Here is a 26130-nt window from a genome sequence, read left to right as displayed (position 1 = left end):
AAATGGAATATATAATAATAGTTCTAACAGCCAATAGTGTATAAAATAGAAAGATCATAAACATTTGTAAAATATTTCAATTAATCGTGACTTTCTTGTGCTTAAACAATTATTTACATATATGTAACTGCGTTATAAGACTGTATGGGATATTTAGTAATTTGTACACTAACTACAGATATTCCTCGATTTAAAGTTTAGGGCAGTTGATCAATTAAAATATTTTGAACACACTTTTAAGCAGTAATTGGACAAAGTTCAGACAAATTTTTTATATTTGTAAGCTCTATTAAGTTTTACATATTTATCTAGATAATAATATGATTCGTACAATAGGCTATATTCAGACATATTTGTTTATTAAAAATCACATTCCATAAACGTGGACATTGAATACGTCGGGGAATACGCATAATTCGTGTATTTTGAATAAGTATGGATACCTACAAGTTGTGTTTATTACTTTGCTAATGAACATTAATATGACATGTATCTAAGAAGAAATTAGTTATTTAATATGAGACGCATGAAAAATTCTATAATTATTTCTATTAATTGGAAATTTGAAATGACGTTTAAGTTCCAAGTTATGAAGAACCATGTATATATGTGATAAAATTTCCTCTGGGTATATAAAGAGACATGAATGATTCTATTCCATATAATCCTTGGTATTAAGCAATATCAAGATATTTATTCAAAAAGTCAAAATATAACTGTAAAAAGTAAAATGGGACATATTTACAATTTCTTAGGGACTTCACACCTGGTTCATACCAGAATATATGTTGAACTATTGTTGAAGACTTTCTTTCTCGAATGCTGGGACACTAACTTATTACTCTTGAAAGTATCTATGCTGGAAGACTAGATTAAAAATGTCTACAAAATTTAACAGTAAATTCTATAAAATTTATTCACCTTGTTTAAAGAGAATCAAGTTATGATCAGCCTGCATTTCGATGAATAATACTTCAATATGACGCACACATCAATGCCCTCATTTTTTAACACATTGACTCAAACATAATTAAAAGTCTTATTTTCCCATAATCAATTTAGAATTTTCTTATTAAATCATGTAAATAAATTTATTCACTTTTATCATTATTATTCTTAATTTCAATGTATCATTTAGTTTTTAAGATAAAGCGCTCACTATCACTGTCTATGGTATCATTTATTGTTTCCAATATTCCATCTTTTTTTTATTCTTTCCCCTGCTCTCTCTCTCTTTTACTTTCTCTCTCTATTGCTTCGGATTTAATCCATGTAGTTGCCTAAATGAGTAATCTAGCACCAATATAACTATAAATTTCCTTTGTAAAATTCAAGAGACCTTTGTGTCTTTGATATGCCAGTCAAATCCAGCTCCAAAGTGTAGGCAATTGTAGTTCCACTCGTAACAAATCGTGTCTTCAAACGATCACGAAGCTCATTTTCTAAACCTGCAGGCTACAGGTGAGGAATCACGCTATAGCGATCCTTGAGAGTTCCTCAAGAGTAAAACGAATTTCGACCAGAAACGTGAGAACGGTTGGCTTATCAGATACCGTGATCAAATTCGTGATATCCTTCGGCACCGGTGAACACAACGTCCACCCAAACTCTCATGGCCTCTGGACTTGGTGCCATTAAATGGTAAAGTCTGGACGATGTTTTGATGATGAAAGTCAACGATGGCTGTGGCGATCGTACGGTGTTCATGTGATCCACATACACTTCTTCAATTGACTAAACATAAGAAAATATTTTACGTTATTTGTGGTTAAAAAATGAACTTAATATTTAAAAATTACCTAAACATCTTATATTACTTTTCAAACATTAAGTTCAGGTCATTTAATAATTTAATTATAAACACTTAACCTGATAAATCAATCATTTTCTTGGTTAGGTATTCAGTTGATTTATTAACCTATATTATAATAATTATATAATTATTTTCACAAATTTTTCAATCATAGAATAACTTTATTGCAGATACTTTAATTTCAAGGCACATAATATTTTTCACAATTTTATTTCCACACATGGTCTAATTCCTTACGTTTCATTTTATTCATATGTGTTTTCCTTCTTCGCCGTTTATCTTACAAGAACAAGTCGCGTTTTAACCTACTTAACTCTTCAAATTAACACGTGTTGACTAAGGTTAGGTCACAAGTTATGCTACGATTATATCTCATAGAACTCCAAGATCTATTTCAGAAGAATGTGTATTAAATATTTAGTAACAAAAAATTGATATCTATATAAATAGAAATTAGAACTTTACATTAAATATACTAAATTTTATTGTCTACCATATTTGTCTGATATTTTTTTATTAACAACTTTTTTCTATATCTCTGACATATATATAAAAACAACAAGACTTCGTAAAAATATTCTAGTATTTAAATACACGATTATTTTTATTCTCTACTATTCAAACAGAAACTTATTTCTTCAACAATGTACACAGAAACTCAGTGACAAATTATGAACTTATAAAGTACACGCATTTAATAACGTTATCAATATTTTTTAAAGACACAAGTACCTCTTTTCTTAACGATGCAAAAAGATCCATAAGTTTGAGCCTCTCGAGAAGGTATAAGTACCAAATACCACTACCACTTGAGATAAAAGAACTCGATATCATACATAGCATCTCAATTTAGAATACGAATGTCAGAAATACGTATTTAATACGAAGCATTTATGCATCCTATCGTTAATGTACTTTTATTCTATAGAAAGTTAAAATATGTTGAGATTAAAAACAATATTCATTTCTCTCCTAAAAATAAAAATAATTCAACAAAAAGAAAACAAATTTTATTTTATAATAAAAAGACATTCATCGTCACTTTTCTAAAATTGAAACAAGATAGTAACGATTTATTTTCTGTAGATAATTTAACTCTTTCGGTAATAGTAGAAATCTACTATAAAAGGTTTATAATTCTTTTCCTACCTGGAAGTATATCACTCCACGTGCTTTTCTGGACGAGCTGTCGCTATAATATGACAGGGTCTTCCTCTTTCTGTCGAAGACGAACCATCGTTTATTCCAATGATGGAATTTCTTGCTCATCTTCGATAGGTAACCACTGCAACTGGTTGTATCGACCGTGACATCGTGTATCAGGGGTAACTGGTGTCCAGCGGTCTCGATATGATGCCTCAGGTCCAGAGACTCCGACTTGATGGGAAGGTATCTCGTAAGCGGCCTCTGTATTCATAAATCATCGAATTTACAAACCATGAAATGAACCGTCAAGTTAAATGGTAACATAACTACACGTCGAAAACCGTGAAAATATAATTTCAAACTAAGAACAGGCACGTTCTAGGGCGGTACAATACAACTCAAAAGTATCTGGACAAATTTATTTTTCAAAAATCCATTTATAAGTCAGTAAGTATAAAAATTTGCAATGACTTCATTATTATTATTATTACGAAAGATTTATAGAATATTGTCTTACGATAACATGAATTTTAAAAATTGGAAGAATATTAATAATATAATCAAGAATCTATTTTCAAGTTAAAATTGTATTTTACAATCAAGGTTCCTAAAGAGAGTATGTGTGGTTGTAATTTCAACTGATCAAACGTGGTTTCTGGTATTTTAATTATATCTTTGTAACACCTCTAACAGTTTCAATAGGAATGTAAAGAAATGCAGCAACCAACGTTAATATTCGTTGGGATGTATACAGTTTACACGCGTTGGAAAATTGCTTCTGCAATGGCTTCTGTCCATTAATATCTTCACAGCTATCGTCAATTGGAAAATCCATTGACATACTTTAATGACCCCGACACGTCATTTATGACCAATGACGTAGTCTACTGTAAAGCTTTTTGCTCATCAACATGTTAATGTTTGACAGATACAAAATGCATGAGTAGCAGGTTATAAATATTGCAAATATTGCTTTATGAAAGAAATTTTTGTTTAAACAAGGATTACTATAAAAGAAATTGAAAGATATAAATCTTCCTGATATTTTCAAATACTGGGAGAATTAAAAAGTCAAAATATTATATTCGAATATAGTAGAAGAACTGAAGTATTAGATATGTACCATAGACAATGTAAAATATAGATAGTTCACCGTGAATATTTAGTTACTGTAAATTTTCTAAATATTATTGTACAATCCTCGAAGGGTTACGAATTAAATAAATTGGAGAAGGAAAGTATCGTACCTGCAGTTTTGCCTTTTCACGGTGTTTCACTGGTTGCAATGGTCCAAGGGTGTCCATTTCACTAGAGGTTTGCGAAAGAGGGCGACTCCCGTTTCCGTCGATTATTCCCCCACTGTTATTGCTAAGTCTCTCGCCTTCCATTGATGTCCTTCGATCGTCTCTCATCTGTAATGCAAATAGACGTTGCATGTCAAGTAAACAATGTGTATCTTTTTATGGAACTATTGTATAATATATATACTGCATTCATAGAATTACTGAAGATAGTACTTTATTTTAAAATTATTTAAAAAAGGGGGAGAGGAATGTCACAGAGTGAAAAAGATTTGAAATTAATGAAAATTTCACGATATCTTTTTATAGAAGAAAAAAGAAAAGATTGTCGAAAATAATATAAGAAACATTTTACTATAAATGATCGATTCATATTAAATGAATTTTTCGAAAAACTTTTTTAAAACTTTTGTCAAAAAATATCGTAAAACTTTATAAATATCTTGATTAGGAAATACAGCAAGATTTCTTGAAAATTTTTATTACGAAGTGTAGTAAGATTTCTTGAAAATTTGTGTCAAAAACTAACAGAGAGCCACAAAACACTCGTGTATTCTCCAGCCATTTTGAAAACACTGCTCGATCCAATTTCACTGCTCGATCTGTTTACATGCCATATTTTAATCTTTCACAGGAATTCCGCTTCACTTTCAGAACCATAATCAGCGAATCTCTATCACTGAATTCGAAAAGATATTTTAAACGAAATAAACTCCATCTCGATTACCACTTGTTGATTTAAATCAACGTAATACGTATATACTCTTCTAAACAATCAAATAAAATCCCGACTATACACAATCGTTTCACCGACAAGCAAACACGTTAAAAAGCTTCTCCAAACACGAAAAGAGAAGAAAATCATGCATCAACCTAGACCCCGGTGATTTGGCAAGTGAGTTGCACATATTCCCTCTCTAAGCTACGGTTATATTTATAAATCCCAAATCGAGGATATCACGTGTTCAAGCTACACCTGTTTAACCCTAGATTTTTAAACCTAGAATTTTATCAAACCACTCAAAATAACATTTGCAGATTTTTTCTTTTCGAAATTATCGAAAGCGTACAACTACTTTTGGTAAAATTAATATTCACTTTTATTCAAATGGAAACGTAATTTTATATGTGCAACTATTTATTCTGTAACGAAAGATTTCAATTATTATTATTTTTATTATTATTACATAATTTTTGTATATATATCAGTCAATAATTTTAGTGTTAAAGAAAAGGATAATATTTTGGACGAATATCATTAATTGAAATTTAAGGGGTGTGGTATGCAGAAGGGTTGAGCCTAAAATAGCAACGGTAGTACAAGTGGAAAGAGGGTGATTCTACATGAAAAAGCAATAAAAATAAAATAAAAATTTTTCATTTGAAGCTTCGTTGTTAATAAAATTGACTTTGAATATTCACCGAGTACGCGTGCATTTAACCTTGGTTTAAATGGATGAACCATCGGTACACCAGCGTATATCCGGGTGAATATTCAAAGTCGATTTTCTCGATAACGAAGCTTCCAATGAAAAAATTTGATTCTTTATTTTCGATTTGCTTTTTCATGTAGAATCACCCTCTCCTCGGTTGTTTACCACCGATGCTGATGTATCGATGGTTTATTCAGCTAAACTAAAGCTAAATACACGTGTACGAATATCCAAAGTTTATTTTCTCGATAACGAAGCCTCGAATGAACAAATTTCATTCTTTATTTTCGATTTGCTTCTATATGAAAAATTACCCTCCTTCCAGTTGCATTAGCGTTAATGGGACACCCTGTATATTAATTGTTAGATTGGCCAGAAAGTAGTGTCATCGTCTTCAGTATGAAATAGTAGTTATCACTTCCATCCCTGTTGTACTACCATTACTGGCACACCTTGTATATCTACAATGTCTTACAAAAACACAGTGAAAGGACCTTTATCAAAAAATACCTCTAAAAGTAATGATCCTAATTAATTCTATGATCCAGACTCCAAAACGCGGAAGTAATTAAGCCAGAAAAGCTTCCTCTCCTCATCTACTTTTTTCTATTTCGACCAACGAACTTTCAATCTCGCGGCGACGACGTCTCGAAATTTCTTCGTGGTCTGGCGAATTTTCATTACACGAGAAGAAATGCTGGGAATTAGTTGACCGCTGGAAATAAGCGAAACCGAGGCTGGTCCGTGCTGCGAGCAGGCTGTTAAGCACGTTTAACGAGAAAAATTTGCGCGACGAAGCGAGCGAAACGGGAAAAAGAATGGCGCGTGGGCGATGACGATGGCTCCTGGTCGCCTTTTGTCTTCTTTCTTCCATTCGAAGGGCTCCTGCACCCGTTTTGTCTCGCTGAAACCCGCTGTCCCTTCGAAAATAATGCGTCACGCGCAGAGGGAAAGAAATTTGGGGTGAACGGATTTTAATTGAATTTCTAGTGAAATCGAAGCTGGCCCTTTTTGTCCCGTCGAGTTTTCCTTTGTGCCAGTTCTCGATTTCTTTGTTCGCGTAACTCCGATCGACGATGATTAGAGGCATTTCGAAAATTTCGAAAATTTTAAGCCGATGAGAAAAGAGAATTTTTTCTCAATTTCTAGCGAAATTCCTGGATATATCGGTGAATTTTATCTTGGAGATATACTTCGTTTAGTTAGACTTTATGACAAATACGCAATAGGAATTATAAACAACTGCAAATAAAAATTAAAATGTATTAAACATTGTAATATTCAGACAAGAGTGAAATTTCAATTTCTGACAGGATTTACTCGATCTGCCATTTTGATTTATGGGTCATTTTTCTGAAAAACGTTCACAATTGTATTGTGTGTCTACATGAGAAATTTTTGTGGTATTTAAAGTAGGATTTGAGAGATATCATGGTATGAGAATATAATTAAAATACTCGAGGAAATATATATAAAAATAAATAAAAATAATATATAAGAAATATAAAGAAAAGAAATATATAAAAATAACTAATAATGGTCGAAAGAAATTGTTAACATTGAAGTAACATCAAGGGCTAAACTTAAAATATAAATTATAATTTATTATAAATAAAAATTTTTCATTCTCAACATGGGATTTAATATGAACATAAGAATTTATTAAATAATAATTAATAAATGATTTTATGTTTGAAGAATTGATTTTAATTTAGCAGAATTTTATTTTTGAACTAGATAATCGTTTTATTTGACTAATAAAATTAGTAATGGCTTAGTAAAATGGGATACGACCTACTCAACGTGGATTTTTCATCGTTTATTGATGTTCCTGGACAGAGCTAGTGTTTTCGAATTTGTATTTCGAACTACTGGCCTATTTCATACGGTTAGTTTACTGGATGTACAATAGTCGTGACTCATGATTTGAATATTCAGGAAAAATAGGAGAAACAAAAGATGGCAAAAATTAATTGCAGAAAATAATTTGTCCTCCTTTTTTCGTGAATATCATATTTTTTTCTCACGATACTATGGCATTTTTGACGATATAAAAATGCTTGAACTGACAAGATTAAAAAACAATTGTATAATATTTTTTCACTGCATTGTTCATCATATGAAACACGCGAAACATCGTTAGTTAAAAAACTGAAACTGTTTATGTAATATTTCTAGCGATTTAAAAAAGATCAAACCATCAGAATAATAAGAAATTACCACAATTTTTCATTAAAAAAAGTACAATACGATATCATTCCATTAAATTCTCTAAATTATAAGTTAGAAAGCTGGAAGTCAGAAATTTTAAAACAATAACATTCGAAAAATAACATTTATCAAATAAAAAAATTAATACTGGATACAGTAAAAAAGAGAAAATTTTGTGAAAAATTAAAAAAAATGTAAATACAATTTTTTTTACACGAATTTAATATTTTTTTTTTGCCTGGTTTGGGTTCATTCGGTAAAAACTTTTGTTCATGCGTGAAATACGTATTTAAAATATTCAAAAAGAATCCAAAGATACTGAAACATGCCATTGTCATTTCCGATCTAAAAATACGAGTTCCTCGACTGTAATGTCTGCCTCGAAGATTGCTTTTTGCGTCTATCACTATTTTTATCGCGGAACAACGTATAACTGTGCTATTCGAAACTCATAAATTTTTAGGACGGTGTAATATCCCATTCTATTATGTCATACTAAATATACGATACCGGTGAAATGTTTCTTAATCACGGCACGAAACGTTTACAGAAATCAATTCGAAATTATCAACAATTATAAAGGAACAGTAAGAAACATTTCATATTTTTCTTTGCTTGTGAGAAAAAGAGGTACGAATTATTACAGGTTGGGTTAGGTTATGCATGCTGTAGATATATTACTTGGTACCAGTATAACGACATATAATGGTATATTAATGAATATAGTATACATTATTAATAATTTCAAGTACCAATATTACTGATAGGTATAACATATACTACTAAAAAATAGCTAGGTGTTAGTAATACTAATATTACCAATATTCATTATTCATTAGTGATACTGATATTACTAATACTTATTATTTATTAGTAATATTAGTATTACTACCATTATCAAGTATTAGTATTACCGATACTTAGCTACTAATCAGCAATACATTATCAATATTATTAAAATTATTATTACACTAATAATGCACAATAGTACAGCGACAGAAAAATAAAATAAAATTCTAAAAGTCTGTACACATCTACATGGCCAAGTCACAGATAGCTAAATTAATCGTTGCAAAATGATAAATAAATAAAAGAAACAGAAAGAAAAGATTCTACTTATCACTTACTCGTCGCCTACGAACGTGCTTCTTCTTACTAGTCTTGTTCTTCATGTAACTCATCCACATCAGAGACATTCTCAAATGATCTACGATACTACTACTACTACAGTCAAACAACGACTCAAATAGGGCTGCAGAACTACTATACAATTACAGAAACAAAATTCGTTCCAGTACCCAGGCGATGAGATTATCCAGCTGACTGTTTCTTTCTCCCAATTTTTATAACTTAGTTCCAATATTTTTATAACTCAGATCCAATATTTCAGTGACAATTTTTTTAACTCATTTCCGATAACTCAATCCCAGTATTTCAATAACTCAATTTTTATCATTTATTTCCAATGACTCAAGTCCAATATTTCAATAACTCATTTCCAATGACTCAATTCAAATATTTCAATAACTCAATTCCAATACTTCAATAACTCAATTCCAATATTGCAATGTCTCAATTTTTCGTAATTTCGACGACTCAAATTTTCCACCACGGTACTGCTATACTTCAATAACTCAATTTCGCGATCCCAATGCTCGATGTACCCAAGAAACACGCAGCAGGGTGAACGAGGTAAGATCTTTCGAGCGAAACGCGAGTAAAAGCAACGGAGACAGAGGAGCGTGTCGTTTCGAACCCTCGGATCGGGATGAACGTGAGCGAGGAACTGATGTCCGCGGACGAACGTTCGCCAGGCTGGCACGCGGGTTAAAACGCCGCCACTCCCACCCCCTAACTTCCCGAAATCTTTTTCTGCGCACGGAAAACGCAGGCTCATTCATGAGCAACGCCGTTCGTGCCGGTGACCACACGTTTGTTTAACAAAACGGGAGACAGAGTCGTTTTTCTGCGTAGGATCCGAGGCACCTGCGTCACCCGTGATTTATTTGAATTTTATTCCGTTTCCAGCGTTGCGTAAGCAACCGGCACTCTTCGTTTATCGATTTCTTATTTTCTTTCTTCCTTTCCTTTTCTTATTTTCTTTTTATCGATGCCGAGGTGCTCACCCGTTTGTTTCCTCCTCTTCCTTTTATTTTGAGAAACATCGTGGCTCGAAGGATGTTCGCCACGCGGATTGCACTGGGGTGGGTGGACATTGTGTATATGTGAGTCGAGAATGGGTGAATTTACTGGCTACTGGAATGATCGATGAAAAATTTGGTAAATTGTTGAGGAGATCTTGGTCGAGTCTTAGTGATGCTTGGGAAATGTTTTTCTTTCTTTCTCTTCATTTTCTGATTTTTGAAGAAGAGTTATGGATGATTGGGGATTTGTTAATTTTATTCTTAAATTGTTTGCTGATTTTCCCTATTTGCATATGGGGGTCTGTGTGCATTTGTAAATACACGTAAAATTGACGAGTGTATGTGTCAATATTCACAGGCTAGTGATTAATTCCCGTTTTTGAATTTTTCTTAATTTTAGTGCAAAACACTTGATAGATGTTTAAGCTTTTATGTTAAAAATAAATTTCTTTTTTTATTGTTTATTTAGCAGTTATGTTATATTTCGAAGCCCCCATTTTTCCCTTGTTTATTTGACGAGTGTGATATTATTATATCGAACCCAGTGTTTGCATTTCTTTGAAATGAATTATTATTGAATCGAATTGTTTAATATTATTTATTATCGTTACTGGTTCAACTACATATTTAGAGAAATTAAATTTGTCATTTATTTGATATCCAAATAAAAGAATTCTGAATTTTAAATTAATCAAAGTATTATAGTTATTTTTTTATAAGATATTCGAAAAAACAGAGAATTAAAATTAGATATTAGAGATAATAGATAAAAATATTCAAATGAGACAATATCAAATTTCTGTAACTGGAAATTATATTATATTCGCTTGAGATACTTCAAATTTGGATAAAATTATATTTCTTCTATATTCTTCATTTTTAAATCTTGCGAAATATTAATACATTTATAAATTCATTATAAATTATAATATAATTATATATTTAAAATTTGTATATTTTCTATAATACAATTATGAAAACTCTCTTTAAATCTATTTACAAAATTACATAAACGAATCAATTTTTGAATAAGAATTGCCTCTGGTTCAAATAAATCCTACAAAATTCTTCCATTGGCAAACAAATAATCTTTTTCCAGTTTTCACCTTTGAATTACGTGATATCGACTGTCTCGTGCATTACGTGTCCGATTAAATTACATTTGCTAGATTTTATTTTGTTCCATTATCCATAGTCGAAACGGTGAATCATCGAAAAACATGAAACCGAAAGTAATAGTGAAAAATTCGCAGACTGAAAGTGAGCTTGGTAAACCGATAACGTGACAAAAATAAAAGGATGGACGACAAGGAATTAATTTTTCCATTATTTCAGGCCAACGATACAAGAAATGATTTTCCTTGTAAACAAAGCAAAATATATATTTCGATATAAATATCGAGGACAATTTTACAATATTGTAATCAAAAGTTCCAGCATGGCACTTTATACAGTTACGTTTGTAATTTTTATTCTATGAATATTTAATTTTTACGCGACGCGGGTTAATTTCTCCAAAAATTCTTGAATAAAATATGAATATATAAAAGTATCATGATCGTCGGTACTAGGCATTTATTATCAACTTAGATACAAAAATATTAGAATATGAAAATTAATTCTCCTTCGATCACTTTAATATAATACCCTAATATATTATTATAATACATTAAATTAATTATAATACACAAATATATCCTTTCTACAGAAAAAAGAAAAAATTTTCAGCTTTTCAGTCTTTTTCGTTATCGAAGTATCATTGATCTATCGATTTTTATTATTAATTTAAATACGAAATTAATTACCTTCTCTTGCTTTAGTCCAAAGACCATTCTAACATATAGAAAATTATTTTTCAAAACAGAAAAAAAGAATTCGACTCTTTACTTCACATCGGTATCCATAGATCTATCAATTTGTCGATCTATATACGAATTTCGTCACAACTCCCTTTTCAAATTGCTTCAAACTAAAGGAAATATTCTTCGATCATTCAAACATACACAAAACTCTTCTCTTTCTAAAAGAACCAATTTTTTACATTTCGCCATTATAGATAGCAAAATCGATGTATTAATTTATATTATTACTTATTATACTAATTTATATTATTATAATTTATATTTATAATAAATACGAAGGAGTATAAATTTTGTTCATTTGTGAAATTAAATAGAAAGGGATAGGGGATGTAAGAGGATGTAGGAGCTAATGTAGAGAATAGCATGGTTGGTCAGATTCGATTAAATTCACTATGACTAAGGATTTTAGTTTATTGGTTTAATGTGTCTTTTATGCATATTCTTTTTTTCTGTATTATCCTATCGCTTTCATTTACATAGCCATTCCCATGACGCATTCCCTTTTCTAGACTTGATTTTCCACTTTATACCAGCGACACTACGACTCTATACTTATGAATATTCTCGTTCATTTACTCTCGTAGACACGATCTTTTTTGCTATTATTCCACTGCTTTCGTTTGCACAACCATTCCCAAGATACCTTCCTGTTGCTATGCTTGACTTTCCATCAGCTTTTACCAGATTCGACTAACTCTGCCTTTTATTCGCATGCTTCTTTCAGCTTTATTTCATTTCTCTCGCTTATGCAGCCATTTTTAATCCAGAGACACATTCCTTCCCCTGTTAATTTCGAACAGGTCTATGTTCGCGAATTTTCTCATTCGTGAAGAACGTGTCTTCGTTCCCGGTACCTTTCACCACTTTCTTTCTCCACAATTTTGCTGTATATCACGTATTTTCATCATCGGTTCGTCTCATCAGCTTTCGATTAAATTGCATAATTTTTTTTCGAAGACATAAGATGTATTTTTTGGCATTTTTCTCGGTGAACACTTAAATCCTGTATTTTGCAAACCAATTTATGAAGGACTAAATATTTTTTGGATATATTGATCAAGCAGAGAATTATTTCAAACGTATATTCGTGTACCTCCATTATTGAAAGACAGAGAGATATTGCAAGAATAAAATAAGAAACTGGAATAATGTATTTTTATTTTTCAATGCTTCGAAGGAAATAAATTTTATAGATGCGTTCAAGTGTTATACAATCTTGTCATTTGATTTGTTTTAATAGTTTATTTCCCCGGCATAACAGATAAGATTAGAAAATACTTTATATATAAAATGCAATGAGAGAAGTGAAGTGTCTCAAGGATTTTAAAGCCAATTTTATTCTTTAAATGAAATTACATGCTTTTTATAAATTTTTCACAAATCAATGCTTAAACAATAAAATATGAAAATGATTAATTGAAGTATATATAAAAGAATATATGGGAAAAATATATATAAGAAACATGGAAAGGGGTATCCAAGAACTACCCTGTAAAATAAAAATTAAAATACCTTTTAAACCAATTGTTTTTGAATACAAGTGTTTTAAATTTTTCAGAATAAAGAAAAGAAAAGCAGAAATATTACTTCTGTTTACTATTCAATATTATTTCTATTTACCAAACATTCTCATCACCATGTAAATCATTTACAAGACAAAGTGATTAATTCCATTCATTGAATTCTATTACATGCCAAAATGTTTGGCAGATGTTTAACTCTTTATACATAAAGTAAATTTCTATCTTTTGTTTCGTGGAGTTAATCGATAGAACAAATGAACGGCTTACATTATAAACAACCATTACCAATACGAACACCCTCTACACGACCGTTCCGAATCATTTCAACCTCCATCGTTGCTTCGTCTAACAAAAATCACAGTACTCGGTAACCTCGTTGGCACGCAATGCACCCTCTGTTCATAATAAGAGACGCGTTTCCATCTGCGGTAAAAAAGAAAAGCGGTCATCACACTCGCGTCCCTAGCCGACTTCAAATAGCGCGGGCCTCGCGAGAAGCGCGCCAAGTTCAAACGCGTTCACGGAACACGCCGATGCGGACACGATCGACGACCGCCGTGCAATTATTCCAGGAAGCGTTCTGTGCTTTCCTTTACGACAAACGGTAAAGCTTTTTCTTCCACGTGATCGAGTAGGCGAGACGAAATTCTTTGGTGCGTGGTTGTTGGATAAAAAATAGCCCGACGTCGCGTGGCATTGCGACGAATTCAGATGACTTCCTACAGCGAATTGCAATTTCTTCGAATCACGCGTCATCGCGAGTAGAATGTTTGACGATCGTTTAGACATTCGAGTCGATCGCTGATTAACTCTACTTTTTGAACTATTTTAAATTTTGACGAAGACGATTATTAAGTTTTTATTAAATTTTCGTATTTAAAATAAATTACTATATCTTATTTTGAGTTAATTGATTAGCTAAGTGAATGAGTTTTGGGATATTAAATATGCCTGTTTACATTTGGAAGTTATTCCTCGGCGTTGCCGAGGCCTGTGATCTCGATGGAAATAAATTTCAGGTCCGATTTTAATTTTGTCAGTCAAACGTCATTTCAAGGTTATGTTGTGTTACACATATATGAACGTGTTTTAACATTAGCTGAACGACGCAACAGACTCATGTGGAAATGAACCTGGATAATTTTAAAAATTACGAAGAAAATGTTCTTGGCACAAAAATATTTTTTCCAGGGGATTAGTCTTTTGCTTAACTGTAGAAATTTCGTACAAGATATTTTTTATATCGTTATAATTAAGGTAGATATTTAGAGAGCGAATTTTAGGCGTATCAATATCTTTAACCAACCTTTTTGTGTTATTACAGTTTAAGAAAATATTTAGATGGACTACCCCGTTTATATTATTACAATTCGGGGAAATATTTACATGGATTATCCCTTTAATATTATTATAATTAAAAAAAATATATTTAGATAATAATCTTAGTCTATCACCCTTTTCATATTATCATAATCCAGGAAAATTTTTAGGAGGACCATCCTTTTGATATTATTACAATTTAGAAAAATATTTAGATGAACCACCCCCTTTATATTATTACAATTTAAGAAAATATTTAAATGTACCACCCCTTTGATATTATTATAATTAAAAAAAAAGTATTTAGGTAATAATATGAATGTACCACCGTTTTCGTATTATTACAATCCAGAAAAATTTTTAAGACCACCCCTTTGATATTATTACAATTAAGAAAAATACTTAGCTACTTTCTAGGTGTACCATTCTTTCTTAAATATCATTTCAATTAAGAGAAATATTTAGATGGTGCTCTTCAGGTATACCACCCTATGTAAGTGCAAATTGAACTTTAGAATTTAGTCTGGTTTGGTCACGATGGTTTGTGGAAAAGGATTGTTTGATGTTCGACATTTAGAGTTAAGTCATTCCCTGAAAATCGAGAACCAAAATCGATAAATTCACGTAGACGATGGTGGACAGAGTGACGTGTTGTGGCTTCCAGTCGAATTTATCTAGATAGTTGAGGTTTTCTTTAGCGTGGTTTCGACGCGAAGGTGGTTTTCTCGTGTCAGACGAGGAAAGAATTTTGTGGTTTAATTGGACAGGACAGGACTGTCGACGTTTATAACGATTCGATGAAACATTGAAGACGAGGTCGAAAGTTATGATCAACGAGGAGAACATGGGATATTTTTTAAGTTATTAAGTGAATATAGTGTAGATACAAATGTTGGATCGAGTATGTGAGCTTGCATTTGGAAAAATTTTGTTCTCGTGTTACCTCCTTTTTGTTACTACATATATACATTTGGATTTTAACATGTCTGAGAATGTAATTGACTAAACATATGTGAATATCAAAAAGCAACTTCCAACTAAAATTTTTATTTTATTCTTTTAGTATTATTAGTATTATTAATATTATTTAGTATTATTTTATTTTTATTTTTATTGAACAATTAAATAATTATGCAATTTCCTTTAATATAACACAATTTTAAATGTTTGAAAAATATGTAACTGTGAAGAAATAAAATATTATAATAGTAATGTGAAAAAATATAGAAAGAAGATTTGTAAATGATATTGAATAATACTACGTAATTGTTAATAAAGACAAATATAAATATAACACAATGTTTAACTAACCCTCTAGTCTTGCATAACAAATATGTATAGAGAAAGGATGGAAGTTAAAGAAGATTCTATTATCTCTCTTATAAACGATATTAAATAATACCTATTATCAGCAGAGGTAAATATAAGTATTGTGAGATGTTCAAATTTTATAATCTCGCTCTATACAGACAAATACGTAAAACTATATATGCACAAAAAATATATAATATAAAATAAAGAATATCATATAGATCAAGTACCAGTATAGTGTATTTTTTTTAAAGAAAAAGAAAATTATTACTCCTCTTAAACGATATTAAATAATATAAATTGTGAATAGAGACAAACATGAATATTATATATATATATAAAGAAAATTATGTAGTGCAATAAATATCATAATTTGCTACAAAAAAATAAAAAAAAATAAAAAATAAAAATGAATAGGGATTGTATTATCTCTATCATAAACAGTATTAAATAATATTGATTATCAGTAAAAGCAAACAGTAGATATACAGTTTCAAAAAATATTATACGGTCTGACTAATTATATAATTCCCCATAATAAATATTTATATATTTATTAATTAATAAATATTTATAAAACAAACCCTATCATCTCAACCACAAACGATATTAAATAATACCAATAATACCAATCGAAGATAGAAGTAACTGAAAAAGAATCACAGAATCTTTACCAAATTCCATAAACTGGACCAACAAATTCTCTCTAACTCCACCATTGTTTACCACGCTAAATTCTAATTTTACTGCTCATGAGGAATAACAAATTCCGAGCGATCGTCTTAAACGTATTCCAAAGACTTACGATTCCTCCGCGAGCAACCCGCGCGGACATAAAATTCAGCCACCAGATGTCCTAAAAAATGAAACCTCTATCGTAACAAGATGTTAGCATGACCGTGAAACATTCCGAAACGTTTACAACTATCGGGAAATTGGCACGTTAAACACCTAGCCCAGGCCAGATCCACCGTGGCGCATTATATGTCAGCGATAACTTTTGAAACGAATTGCCTGCCATTTTCTGCGTTATCGGCGGAAGCAATCGACGCGGGAATGGCATGCAACCCCGGTTCATTAGGGCTCAAAACCTGTCCCCCATGCAGACCAAAGCGGCATTCTTGAAACAACGCGAGATATAACTGCCATTCCGGAAGTGTCATTCGAAAACCTCGTAAACGCGCCACGATTACACGGGAATTCCAGGCGCACGTGCTGCCCTCTCGATTCGAAGTTCGCGCGCATATTTAAAAGTTAAGGGATGCGACTACAGGAAACCGCGACGTGTGTATAACTTTTATTTGTAATGAGACAGTGTTGAACATTGGGAATTTGCGTTAGAAAGATTGTAATAATATTTGCGGTGTTTTAGGTTAGGTTTGGGTATATTTAAAATTTAGATTTTAGGGAAAGACGATTGTATAACTTCTATTTGTAACGAGACAGCGATCAACGTAGGGAATTTGCGTCAGAAAAGTGTGTAATAATATTTGTGGTATTCTAGGTTAGGTTTAGGTATATTTGAAATTTACATTTTAGGCAAAGATGTACGTGTAACTTCTATTTGTAAAGGGAGAGCGTTGAACATTGGAAATATGCGTTAGAAAAATGTGTAATGATATTTACAGTGTGTGAGGTTAGGTTTGGGTATATTTGAAATTTAGATTTTAGGGAAAGGAAGAGGTATTAATGGTATTATATGATGTGTAATATCATAGAGATGGTTTTTCATATTATTTAATAGAGAAATTACTTGTTATTATTTAAATTTCTGTAGCTATGAAGAAAGCCAATGGGATTAAAATATAATCAATTAATAAATAATTTTAAAAATGATATAGATGTCAGGAGTATTATAAGTTGATATTCCAAAGGAAATGTATTCCTTTTTTAATAAAATTCAAATAATCTTGGAAACTGGTTCATGCATTTTTAATTTGACGAGAATTTCACGGTGTTTATCCCAACGATGTTTACGAGCATAAGAAATTAAGGTGGACATTCCACGAGTCTGTCATCTCCAAAGGTATATTACAAATTCTTTACGAAATGAGTTTCACGCATTGACGAGTTTCTTCGTGTGCGAGTAATTTAGGCCCGTCTTCATCTCATTAAAAGACATAAAAGCTACTCCTCGACCCCGGATGAAATCATTGAATCCGTTAAGTATAGTGGTCGTCGGACGTAATTACTGAAATTAGGCTGTCTAACTGAATGCTCTGGATGCTTGAAACGATCGAGTAAATAAAGACGTGCACGATATCTTTTATTTTCAAAATTTTACGGACTCGAAACTCGTTTGCTATTAATTCTATATTCTCTGCGATGGTGTACTCATTTATCTTTCTAAACATTTAGAAGAATTTCAAATACACTATAATTATAATAATATAAACGAAAGTGTGTAATACCTAATGAAAATTTAATAATATAACATTTATTGTAAAAATAATCCAACTTTAGTTTATTTATGCTGTCTTGTTTATTCTACTTTGTTATAATTTATGTTGCAATGGAAAAATATGAAAGCACTTGAAGAATAGCAATGTTGATTATAATTATTTATACCATAAAAATGTCTCACACAATTCTTTACATTTTAAATTTAAATTAAATTTAAATTAAAAAGAATTGTTATTACCATTACGTTATTACTAAAAAATTATATTATCCTCTCATTACGTATCAAAATTTTACCAATTAATTAAGTTTTTATCACAATAAAAGCTAACGATAATTTCACCAGAAACAGCTACATACCTTCAATATAAAAATACAAAAATAAAAAATCTGAAACCAGTTGTTGCAATTCACTCGATAATGCTAACGTCAATTTGAAATATTAGAGAAAAGCATAAAAGAAATAAATTAAAAATAATTTATATAAAATATCCATCAGTTGCACGATCTTTTAATAAACGAAAGTGACGACTTCAATTCTCCCAATTCTCAAACACACATGCTCTAACGATTTCTAGCAGATAATACGATAGTTTCTACAAATATCTCGCATTTCATACACCGCTGCGTTTATCTCTCCATCTGTTTTTCAACGCGTCATACACAGGCCGAACTAGAAATTGATTCGGATTTTAAAGTGGACGGACATCGAATCGGATGACTAACCGGTGAACTTTTATCGGCATTACGGTGAACAGCAGATAAAAATAGTGCCTGGCTTTTGTTTGCTTTTTAACGATAGAACGTTTAAGCCGAAACTCGACAGTAGCGACCGTTGTCGATTCGATAAGAAACAAAATTCCCTACAATTATCTACTTCTCTTTTTATTGCCTATACGAATACTATCTGTATATTTTTCCTACGTTTCAGTCGACGACCGTCTCGAGGTCTAATATCCTGCTCTGCTCATTTTTTAATACCAAACGATCAAATCTTGTATATTTTGCAATATACAGGGATACCCCATGCTGTTTAATCAGCTTCAGAAATGAAACAATTACTAAATTGATAAATAAAAAATTTAGAAGATAAGAAATTAATTAGCTAATAAATAATAAATAATTTCAAAGTACAAGAAAATAAGCTATTTGAGTCCGGAAGCTGTTAGTCCAAAAAATAATTTGCCGTTTAATTAGTCGTCATTCTGTTTTCTAATTCAATTTAATTAGTGAATTTCATCTAGTGAAATTTGAAGTACAAAGAAACATAATACTTTACCCCTTTCTGTATATTTGGATTCACTTTGAATTATAAGATATTAAAAGAACATTTAACAACCGGAAGATATTGAGGATGTATATCAACTTTTTAATGTGTCAATAACCCATGGGTGTACTAAAACTCAAAAACAAACGTGAACTCTTTGGGATTTCACCCGTTTAAAATTAGTACCAACAATGTTATTTTCCGAGTATTGGTCTTAGTCATACTCGTATATCATTACCGATATTTACACACTGATTAGTCATGTAAGGCGGTTACTCATCGATACGTCGATTACTTTCAATAATTTTAATGATAAATCATGTCGGGCGCCTGTCCCGTGGAAATGTATTAATTTAAATTTACGAGTGTTCTAATTTGCATTTCAATAATTGATTGTCAGCTAACACATTGTTCGTTAAACCTCTTTAACGCCCAAACTCACGATTACTTTACAAATGTCGAGTATCACCATTAATCACTCTTACGACGGAAGTCACTAGTATTATGTTAGTGATTTCTTTAACACTAGAACTGCCAAACTAAATGACTGACTTCAGAATCTTTATTTCTGCGGTCGTTGCAGATGTACATCTGTTTTTCACGGGATTAATGAAGATTATACTGATTTTTATAACAATGAAATTAATAAAATTAATTTTTTATTTATAATAATAATTATTTATTTTATAATAATAGATTTAAGGAAATTAACTTTTGTATACTTATTTATCTTCATCGTATCAATAATTATTATCATAAAAGTATACTATATTTAAGCACACATTAACTAGTGTCGATACATAACCTTTAACATTTGGTACACTTAGCATGTTTGACACAAATATTTTAATACAAATGAGACACAATTTACATCAATTTAAATTTAAGTCAATGACAAATTCAGGAAACAAATATTTACTATTTCAATATTTACGGTTAATCTAATATTTATTTCTACGGATTTAATATTTAGTTTAAAGTACATTTTGAAATATCCCTAGGTGCATGTCGACCATATTGACTCGCCAGCTATTTCAGCAACGAGCGACGATTATTAACGATTGGAAGGCCGAATTTTCTCAGCAAAGGGAGCACGTCTCATTGGAAACTTCGCAGAACGACCCTGACTTAATTTCGACGTTTAATTTCGGACAAGCTCGCGATGAGATTCCACAAATTTTTCACTAATTTTTCCCCTAACCTAGAAGCGAACTAGAACGCGCCTCGTCGCGTCAAAAGTCTTCGACGTTTCGTCGTTCGAGGTGACTCACATTTCTTGCGCGAATGCTTTGGCAGCTGGACGAAATGTTTTTCCTCTAATTTACCATGGACCCGGGTTTAAACGACCCCAAAATCAGAAATCGCTGTGTCACGGGTAAACGTTCCAATGTTCGTCACGTGTCTGATCGATTTAACCGGCTCGTGGAACTTTAATGATCGCGACTTCGAAGAATCTGTTAATTCCGACTTGGGAACATGCGTTATACTTCCTGCTGCGTTGATGAAATATTTCCGCTGACGCCATTTTTCATTCCGTTTTTGGAGGGAAAAATATTTTTGCGAAGGACGAATTAAACGTTGCTTGACGTTCTTCGTTATTTTTACTTTGGGATATCACTGTCTTTATATCGAATAATTTTTCTTACGGTGTTACCGATGCGTTATTCTTTCAAAATTTTCAATTTCCAAATGTAAAATAATTTTTGCGAACGTTGCTCGTTAAAGTCAAAATTAATAAATTTTATGAAATATATTCTGGATAAATGATAGTTGTTATACTTTTATATTGTAGAAGGAATTAGGTGACTGTTGATCTTGTAGAAATTGTTAGGTATGTTTTTAATGAAAAATATATTTTTGGAAAATCTTTAATAACAGAACCTTTACTGTTTGTTTTTATTTATGTTAGTTTGCAATATTCACGCTATTTTTATTTAATGGTATGATTGTGATTATACTGAACAAATATATTTTACCGATAATATTATTAATGATTGTCATAGAACGTCCTTTTTATATATATTTTCAATGTTGAAATGTATAATAATTTTTAAAGTGAAAAGTAAAAAATCTCTTAAATATATTCCAAGTAAATGATAGAGATTTTATTTACAGATTGGTTCTATATTAATTTCACATAAATTCATTTTTAGCGAAAAATTAATTTTTCCAAGATTTTAATAGTATCTGCTTTTTCTCTTATGTTGGTTGCAATTATCTTCGTTTTCCAGTATTCGTACAAAAACGGTATCATATTTCTTGTGCAAGATAAGATTTATAGATAAGCGGTGACTTGTTGATGGCTTTGAAACCAATTATGCTAATTTAATGCTCAGTGAGGTTGGACAATAGTCCACAAACGTTTCTTTGAACAAATGCTTGGCAATATTTCATAACCACTAGTAGACTGTCATTGTATTTTAATTAATATTTTACATACGATTCATATGGGAAAAAATGATGTTGCGTGTGGTATTCTAATAAAATCAAAATTAATATTTATGTTTCTATTTCCATATGATTCCAGTGTCAACAGAAATTAAAATAAATCTCACTATTATTAATTGTATTACTCTTTATAGTATTAGTATTAGATACTACCATTACTAATTTTATTTCAAAATGCAGCGGTAATAATATTAATAGCAATAAAATATCGAATAATTTTATTAATTTCATTACTATCAATTTTATTATTTTCTTAACATTAATTTCAGTTTGTTAATTTTATTTAAAAATTTAATAGTAACAAAATTAACAGCAATCAAATACAGAATAATTATTCCTATCCTATTAACCCCTTACATTTGAAGGGCGACAATTCGCCCTTTAATCGAATTTCGGAGATCGATGTTAATTATTATTAAAATTTAAGATAATGTAGCAGTGCGCGAGGTATCAAAATCACATAATTCAACGCGTTAATTATTATACGACTCGTTATTTATTTATGTGAAAAATATCGTCGATTTCATGACAGAAAATCATTGAATTTCTACTCTTCTGCAGCGAAAAAATCACCGTGTGCAAAGGGTAAATTAGCCTTCACTATTTTCAATTAATAATCGATATTTATCCAACTACGATATTTAAATTCCTTTACCCACACAATGCTTTATCAAAAACAGTACTACTTTAAATTCTGTCAATTCCAAAATACAAAATATAGCAATGTTTCAAAGAAAAAAAAATAATATTCAAAGAAATTTCGGTGTACTCACGTTATCATTTTGGAGCAGACTGTAGGAATTGTTCGAAGGGCCAGGACTTGGCGACGTGAGTTCGGAAAGCTTGCTAGGAGACAATTTCTCGCTGGTTCCACCCTCTGCACTGTCGCTGCTTCCGCTGCCACTGTAAGTGCAGTATCGTTAATTGATATCTATTTTCAGCCGGTCTTCGGGATCGTGCTCGTACGAGCAGTTCAATTTATTCGTAATGACCAGCGTAAGGAGAAACTTGCGCGAACAATCTTCCGTATAGAAATTCATCTATGCAAATATACTAATTTAAATTCCGCATAATTATCCACCGATCATGTCCGCCTCGAAACGTATTCGCGACCGTGTGAAATGAATTTCTGCCATCGTTTCAATGATTCCTTTCGAGATATATTTAGATTCGCGACAATTAACCTTTTTTCCCCCTCCACGGGAAAAACGCGTAAGTGACTTCTCGGCAATATGAAAAATTTCACACGCGCGAGATGCAGTACTGGTATATAAATTGCTCAATTATCCTCGCGTTGCTCTTTTTGCAATCGAAGCATCCCAGTGTTGTAATAGTATACTTTGTTATTTCACTCGGAAATTATTCACGACAGGTTTATGTTATTCGAGCTCCGTATCTCGTGTTTCTTTCACTTTCGCACATCGACGGAATGGCAGAAAATTTGGAATTGCAATAATTCGAAAAAAAATTTCCTTCGTTATAATATTTATAACAATTTTTAATTCGTCGTTAAACATTACTTCGATTTATCCGGACATTATATTTTGTAGAATTAGTCATTTCAAAATAAAAAATGGAAATTTAAAATTGTAACGATTACACGTGGAATTTTGAAAATAAGATGTGGTATTATCCACTGTGATATATTTATTACATATTATTTTGATTGATTTTGAAATTTCTGTTGCGAGAAAAATTCCCTAGGCAAATTTTTATTGAAAATTTGGAAAATGTGAATAAAATTATTGTGTAACAAAAACCAGGCAAAATGGATTGAAGAAAACATCGAATGTCAATAGTACAGCTCACGTGTTATTTTTCTTAGTTAATTTTTTACGATATCACATGTCACTTCGAGGTTATGTAACCTCTTATATATGCATATTTTATCTCTTTACACTTATCCGTTATTATACTCTGCATTATTATATCACATAACTATAAATAAATATTCTCCATTTTGATATTACTAAAATTATTTAGAAATTATTTAGAAATTGTAAAAGAACGTGTAATTCATTAAACCCCTGAAAACTTTAAAAACATTGACTGTCAGCCATTTTCAGATAAGATTTACCACTTATTCCTACAAGATTTATATCTCTTAAATAATGAAATTGAGAAAAAATTAACTCATCATCACGCTTCTCCAATTATTAATTCGTATCATTTCTCGAATAAAAGAAACTATTTAATAACATTAAGTACGATGTACGTAGGACTTTTACAAAAATTTCAACCAAAATCGCAAAAAGAAGAAAATTATCAAACACACTCTAGCTCCCCTCCAAAATCTATCACACCTTCACACCTAACAGTCCATTAAATCACCAATTTCCTTCGATCCACGAAGTGACACGATCATCAGGATCGCGAGAAAAACAAGCTCATCGCGAGGAACCAACTCTGAACACCTTTCTTCCGTGGAACCTCGGAACCAAACCTCGGTACGTAGAAAGAAAGAACCAGAAAACAGTTCTCACCGACTCCTAATCGACAGCCATGAGAGGCAACGGATGCCAAAAGACCTCACCGAGCATGGGAAGCCAAGCACGGTGCGTAACGACGAGCAGGGATCCTCTGGTGATACACTAGGACGGAAATTGGCAGCTGCTGGGAGAAATCGGAAGGTACAAGGCAGTGATGGAAGAAGGAATATCCTTGACAGCGGGTCCACGGTGTGCAGAGGAGTCGGAGAGCCGAAGACACGTCGAGGATGCTGATCGATGCCGGTGAAGCGATGCGGAGGATCGGCGAGCGATGGCTACGGTGCCAAAGTGAACCAGTCGGACGAGCAAAACAGCTGTGGACGTCGGGAACGGATTCCAAGCGGCCATAAAGACCGTGGCATCCGGAGCACAGGGAAGAACGCGCGTCCACGTCGATCGCGTCGGGTATCACCGGTTTTCGTCTTACGCAATCCGGCCGAGTCCTCTTCGCGTTCTTGCAAGCGTTCCACGATCCGGGTGTATGGGGCCTCGGCGGTGAAAAAAGTGCGCGCGAGGAGGCAAGAAGGCACTTCTAGCTGGCGCGGATCGGCACTACCGGCGAGGCCGTGGCCGCGGCAGGTATTATTAAAACCTAACAAGTACAAAGTGAGTCGGTCGACCGGTTCGACGGTGCCACCGGCATAGCGTTTAATTCTTCTACAATGTTCACGACGTGGCCGACGACACTCTTCCCGATCCCGTTGCTATGGAAACGTTGGCCTTGACCCCCAAGAACGGGGTCATCTTTTTCGTTGCCCCTTTGCTCGTTTTGCGAAGCGCTCCCCGGTGTGTCCGTGGATGTGGTCATTGTCGAGAGGTGGAGTCATGGGTGAGGGAGAGAGAGAGAGGGAAGAGCGCGCGAGCCGCGCCACGGACAGGGAAATGCGGATCACGTATATACAGGGTGGTCGTTTTGGACCGACCGGTGGTTCTCGCGAATTCTTCCGCGAGTAATGTCATTTCGGTTTTCTTAATTTATATTATTACGAAAAAATCATTTAATTCCTCTTCGATCATGTCAACATTCAGCAAAAGGAAAATTATGAAAAATAATTTCAAACGGAAATTATATTAAAATTTCTCGAATTAAGTTTCCATGAGTGATCGATCGATCGAATTATCTTCCCACGCGGAAGTGTATCGATCTCGGAACATTCATGGCTCGAGGCCTAGATTCGAGTGTATCATCGCGAAAATACACGGCCAGCGACGAAAACGTTTGCCCCAGAATGTACGGATATTTGTGAAAATATTCGAAAGTCCGTGTTTCTCTCCTTGCCACCGTAAATTACGCGCTGTGAAAGACACAAGTCCGCAATGGAAAACGGGACTTGTTGGCAGAATCGTTTCGTTCGCGTGGAACAAGGTACGTTTCATGAAAACCGCGAAACGACTCGCAGTGAAACGTATATTCGCGATTCTTTTTTTACAAACACATAAACGCGATTTTTTCCTATTTTTC

The 26130-nt window shown here is 32.3% G+C and overlaps 1 protein-coding gene across 1 annotated transcript in view; it reads right to left on the bottom strand.

The window, feature by feature from the left end:
• Positions 1-203: 203 nt before the first annotated feature.
• Positions 204-26130, bottom strand: part of LOC108552094 (pleckstrin homology-like domain family B member 2) — a 125472-nt gene continuing 99545 nt past the window's right edge. Inside the window, exons 10-13 of the mRNA XM_017906498.1 lie at positions 22953-23082; positions 4207-4371; positions 2963-3220; positions 204-1734 (exon numbers count right to left, since the gene is read on the bottom strand). Of these exons, the coding sequence (XP_017761987.1) occupies positions 1546-1734; positions 2963-3220; positions 4207-4371; positions 22953-23082 (742 nt within the window). The 3' untranslated portion in view covers positions 204-1545. The remainder of the gene's footprint in view (positions 1735-2962; positions 3221-4206; positions 4372-22952; positions 23083-26130) is intronic.

This window comes from Eufriesea mexicana, unplaced genomic scaffold, assembly GCF_001483705.2.
Source record: "Eufriesea mexicana isolate 0111107269 unplaced genomic scaffold, ASM148370v2 scaffold4744748577, whole genome shotgun sequence".
Lineage (NCBI taxonomy): Eukaryota > Metazoa > Arthropoda > Insecta > Hymenoptera > Apidae > Eufriesea > Eufriesea mexicana.
This window is presented reverse-complemented; position numbering and strand designations above follow the sequence as displayed.